Below are 5,318 nucleotides of genomic sequence, written 5' to 3'. Positions count from 1 at the left end.
ATACCAACAAGAAGTTATGAAATTGAAGACATTGAAAAATACCTTCTGCAAATGGTCTCCATAAGTCTTAAACCAAATAATAGTGAACTGTGTTGTGAAATTAAATGTGATCGTCCGATAAATTTTATTCCTGAAGATTCTATTGGAAGATTATTAGGATTTTCACCTTAAATCTTGGAACCTAATGTGACTCATAAATCTGATTTACCAGTGACAATATTGAAAGTTAATGCTCTACGTGTTGAATGTAATATAATAACAGGTGCATATTTAAATAATCAACAAGTTCATACTATTCATGAATTTTTTCCTAGTGTTCCACCAGGATATAAGATTATAGAAGTGCCGTCACATATCATTTATTTACCAGTCGGCGTCCGGGCAATACACCATCTTCAGCTGAAAATTGTTGATCAAGACGGAGATTTAATAAATTTTCGAGGAGAAATCATAACAATAAGACTACATGCAAAGAGTATGAAATAATGTGTACTGTCTTTCAAGAGAAAATAGTTGGAAGCAGTTATATAAAGAAATTAACATGCCAAAAACCCATCAGTCGTCATCAGACAGTCAGGACGCTAACACGTCAAGACGTCCAATTTCTCAAGAGTCTTGGTCTCAAACTACGTCCAATAAAGTAAAAGTAAAATTGTGTTGTCTTAAACATTCAAAAATCGATTGTTTTTGATAAGTCTATAGCTCATCATGAACTCCATGCTCATTAACCATATGGAGCGCCATCTTTCAATAATAATGATGAAATAAGAATTGGAATTCAACATCAAGATCTGTGCATACTACCATCTAAAAGTACTCTACACATTCAAGGAAAATTTACAAAAAATGATGGAGCTGCTGTTGCAAATACTACCAGTCTAGTAAAAATGGCTATTGCTCATTTATCTGAAGAAATCCGCTATGAAATAAATGCTGTTGAAATAGATCGTAGTAAAAATGTAGGACTCACAACTCTAATGAAAGGTTATGTATCACTCACACCTAACCAGAAATCATTATTGGAAAATTCAGGCTGGACAGATTCTGCTAGTAATAATGCTGATGGATACTTTGATATATCAATACCATTGAACTTACTACTTGGATTTGCTGAAGATTATCGCGAAGTGATAATTAATGCAAAACATGAACTCATTCTTACAAGATCAAATACTGATACCAATGCATACCTAAAGACAACAGCAGCAGAAACTGCAAAAATTGCTATTCAAAAAATAGAATGGGTTGTACCATACATTCGAGTCTCAGATAAAGATAAAATTCAACTTTTAAACTACATATCAAAAGATCCAGCTATTTCACTAAGTTTTCGTGCTTGGGAGCTGTGCGATTACCCTCTACTTCCTGCGACTTCAAAACATGTATGGAGTGTGAAAACATCAACACAACTCGAGATACCAAGATATAAAGTTTTAGGATTTCAAACTGCACGTAAAAACCAAACTGATAAAAATGCAAGTCATTTTGATCATTGTAATTTGAGAGATATAAAATTATTTTCAAATTCACAATCGTACCCATATGGAAATTTAAATCTTGATATAAACAAGAATCAATTCGCTTTGCTCTATGATATGTTTACAAATTTTCAATTATCATACTTTGAAAAAAAGCCAGAACCATTATTAACAAAGACAGAATTTTTAGAGCAAGCACCACTCATTGTCATAGACTGCTCTAAACAGAATGAATTTCTAAAAAGTGGACCTGTGGATATACGTTTGGAAACTGAATCAATGGAACAGTTTCCCCCAGATACATCAGCTCATTGTTTAATATTACATGATCAAATTGTGGAATACAAACCCATAAGTGGTTCCGTTCGAAAATTGATATAAATTGGAGTGTGAGCAAAAAATTTCCTCATATATCATTTATTTTTTGATGAGACAACATTGAAAATGTTTAAAAGCAAAGATAAATCTGCCAAGGAGAATTCTGATAAAACTTGTTTGTTAAATGAAGAAAAAGAAAAAAAATTCAGTCAACCAAAGTCATATGATTGGGAGAGAGAGAAGAAACCAAATCAATATGAAAACATCAAATATGGAAGACTCAAGGATGAATAAAAGTCGAGTTTCTTTCAATTCAACACCTACAATTCATATGATGGTTGTATGCATACAAAGCTGCACGATGTGAAGAATGGATACAACTTGCTCGTGATCATGAACGTTTCAACATGAGAATTCAACGATTGAGTGAAATCATCAGTCCAATATTAATAAAGAAAATATTATCAATTTGTAAATAATATAAAATAAAAATTTTTTTTTGAAAAAAAATATAAAAAATTATTGTTATTGTTTTTTATTTAACTTTTTTTAATTATAATTAGGATAGGAAAAAAATTTATCGGAAAAAATTTTAGTTTTAAAAATTAAATATTTATTTCGATAATCATTCTTTCATTTCATCATCATCTGCAACTTCTCCTTCTTCTTCTTTTTCTTGAATGCGAAGTTTCAGTTTTTCAGTTTTGTCCCATAACTTGAATAAATGGTTTATCAATTGTTCAAAGTCAGCATATGATGATTTATCAAAATATTTTTCAATAAGCTGATGAAGATCTGTCACCCATGGTCGTATTGTACTCAAATAAATCAAAGGTGATTGGCTATCGTCAAATACTTGTTCCTGTTTTTCGACACCGAAATCTTTTCTCAGAAGCTCCATACTTTTCCGAAAAAGTCGTAAGTCTTCACGAAAAATTTTTACTTGAGTGAATTTATGGATGTATTCTGGGTATAATGATAAAAATTTTAAAAAAATTGTAGATTACCCCAGCAGTCTACTTCTAATAACCTAAAATGAAAGTTAATTATTATTTTTAATTATTTTAAATATAATTATTTTTTATTTCATTGAACATATACTTACATTGATATATACCAGTGTCTTAAATTTAAAACGTTTTTTGCAGCACAGTTTGTATGTACAACTTTTTCTCTACGTCTCATTTTTTTGTATCCACATTTGTGATTTTCATAAAGAGGAATTCGTATTTTTTTCAAAGCTGAACAACCATAATCATGAAGATCAAGTACTGGTTTTAAATAATTCATGATATTATGTAACCGCTTTTTCTTTTCTAATCCTTTGACATAAATAAAATCAGCTTTTTCTAAAATTTCATTGATTTTTTTGAATGAACCTTCAAATGGTCCATCACCTTGACAGGATAGTGTATGACGATTGTTAAGGTTGCTTATAAATAATTAAATCGTCACTCAATTTTTTTTTTTTTTTTGGCTCATTTTTCAAATGAAATAGAAATATACTCTCAATTTTTTTCAATTTTTTCTGACGTCGTTTTTTTGAGATAATTAATGTCAAAGTTGACAACTTTTATACGCGAGGATAGGACTATAAATTGATATACCGTACATTTTTATTTTTAACGAGTTCGTTTTTCACTAAAGATTTTCAAGTTTTTATCAAATTGTAGTGCTCGGCAAGACAAATACGATAGAAAAATTTAAATTTTTTCTGACGTTGATTTTTAAAGATATTTTGGATCTTATTCCTTCCATGGTATAGGTGGTGTAATTATCATGTGATCGATTGTATCATCATGTAAACCGATGCTTGCGAATTCTTTCAGAATAAACGTATCGGATAATTGGAAACCTTGAATGTCAACGAAAATTGCCATTTTTATGCAATAGTTTAATTACTCAGTTTTTTCAGATGTCCCGATCACGAGAGTTTGCAATCGACCAACTTCTCAATCAAAAAACTTGACGTTCTTATAGAACTTGCCCCTCCAAAATAAATAAACAAAAATATTCTGGAAATTTTTTCGAGATTAATTTTTCTCAGAATTTTTCAATAAAATTACGATTGAATAAATATGGTGTCAGACTATGATATCTTTCAACACCTAGAAATTTCGACCTTCGATTCGACACCCCGATACATGGTGGCAGACTACAATACCTTTCAACACCTTCGATATATAGTGTCAGACCTCTTTCATTTCACACCTCCAATCTGTCAACCCCGATCCCGATGTGTCAGACTACGATATCGCTTCACACCTTCGATTTGACTCCCTGACCCCGACCCCCCGATCTTACACCCCCGATCCCGACCACTGTCCCCTTAACCCCTCACCGCTGATCTGAAACCGGCCCTGTATAACTACCTGTATGGTATGTCATCGTCATCATTTTCCAGTTCTATTTTTGTTTCTGTTGTTATTGATATTTTAAGTTTATTTATAGAACTATAATTATTGTTTTCTTTTTTATAAAACATTCTGTTATGCTGTGAATTTTCTTTGTCTAATTAATTATGAATGTTATATTATTTCATTGAGTTTTATATATAATATTATTCCTTATAGGTACTTCTTTTTATTATAAATGCTATCTACTTTCTTATAGAAGAACGTACATCTTATTTGCTTAGTTTGATCTGCTACATTAATCCTGAATACTTTTCCTTTTTTATTATTTTTCTTCAATTCATTTATCGAAGTTTTTTCCATTATTCTTACTTTAATAGTTCCATATAAATTTTCATGTTATGAGTTTTTTATTTTTTTTTTTTTATTACCTTTTTTTTATATTATTCTAAATCTTTTGGTGCAGTTACTTTATTAAGTCTTTTCAATTTTGTAGGAGTTGTTGATCTTTTTTGTTTTTTTGTATTAGTATTCGAATCAGAATTTTCGTTTCGTTTGATGTTTTCATAATATTTTTCTAAAAAAGATTGTAAATTTGTATTTTAATATATTTTTTTTAATTGTAACCCTGAAGATATTATTGTTTTATCAATTTTAATTTTTTTATTTCTAGAAAACAATAAAAAAATCTTTATTCAATTATATCCCTAAAAATGTCACTGTTTTTATCAATTTTAGATAATTATATTAAATGATAAAAGCACATTTGTATCTATAACAACAAATTATACCAACGGAAAAATAAATAGAAAAAATCAAAAGGCACGGTAGTTTTAATTCTCTTCTCTATTTACAAGCCACTGTTTTATATTGAAATTTCAAATTCTGTGTTGTCAAGCTAACCTCTGAAATGTCAACATAGTCAAGTAGGTATACATATACATAAATATATTTATTTATTGAATATTTATTATTAATTTATATGTGTTTCATTAGTTTATTACTTAGTTTATAAAATAAATAATTAATAACTTATTATTTTAAAATTTTAGCATCAATCAAAATGTTCAACTCTCGAAAAAAAACAAACAGTTGTGGTGTGTCAACAACAACACATAAAAATAACGAAATAAATTTACCAATTAAGAAAAAAAGAAGTTTTACTTAT

The 5,318-nt window shown here is 29.1% G+C and overlaps 1 protein-coding gene across 1 annotated transcript; it reads left to right on the top strand.

The window, feature by feature from the left end:
* The first annotated feature begins 887 nt into the window (after positions 1-887).
* LOC122859867 lies at positions 888-1,859 on the top strand. The gene has a single exon (XM_044163549.1). It carries the CDS (start codon positions 888-890, stop codon positions 1,857-1,859), a length of 972 nt encoding a protein of 323 aa, XP_044019484.1.
* Positions 1,860-5,318: the final 3,459 nt, after the last annotated feature.

Source organism: Aphidius gifuensis, linkage group LG6 (assembly GCF_014905175.1).
Source record: "Aphidius gifuensis isolate YNYX2018 linkage group LG6, ASM1490517v1, whole genome shotgun sequence".
NCBI classification, from domain to species: domain Eukaryota; kingdom Metazoa; phylum Arthropoda; class Insecta; order Hymenoptera; family Braconidae; genus Aphidius; species Aphidius gifuensis.
This window is presented reverse-complemented; position numbering and strand designations above follow the sequence as displayed.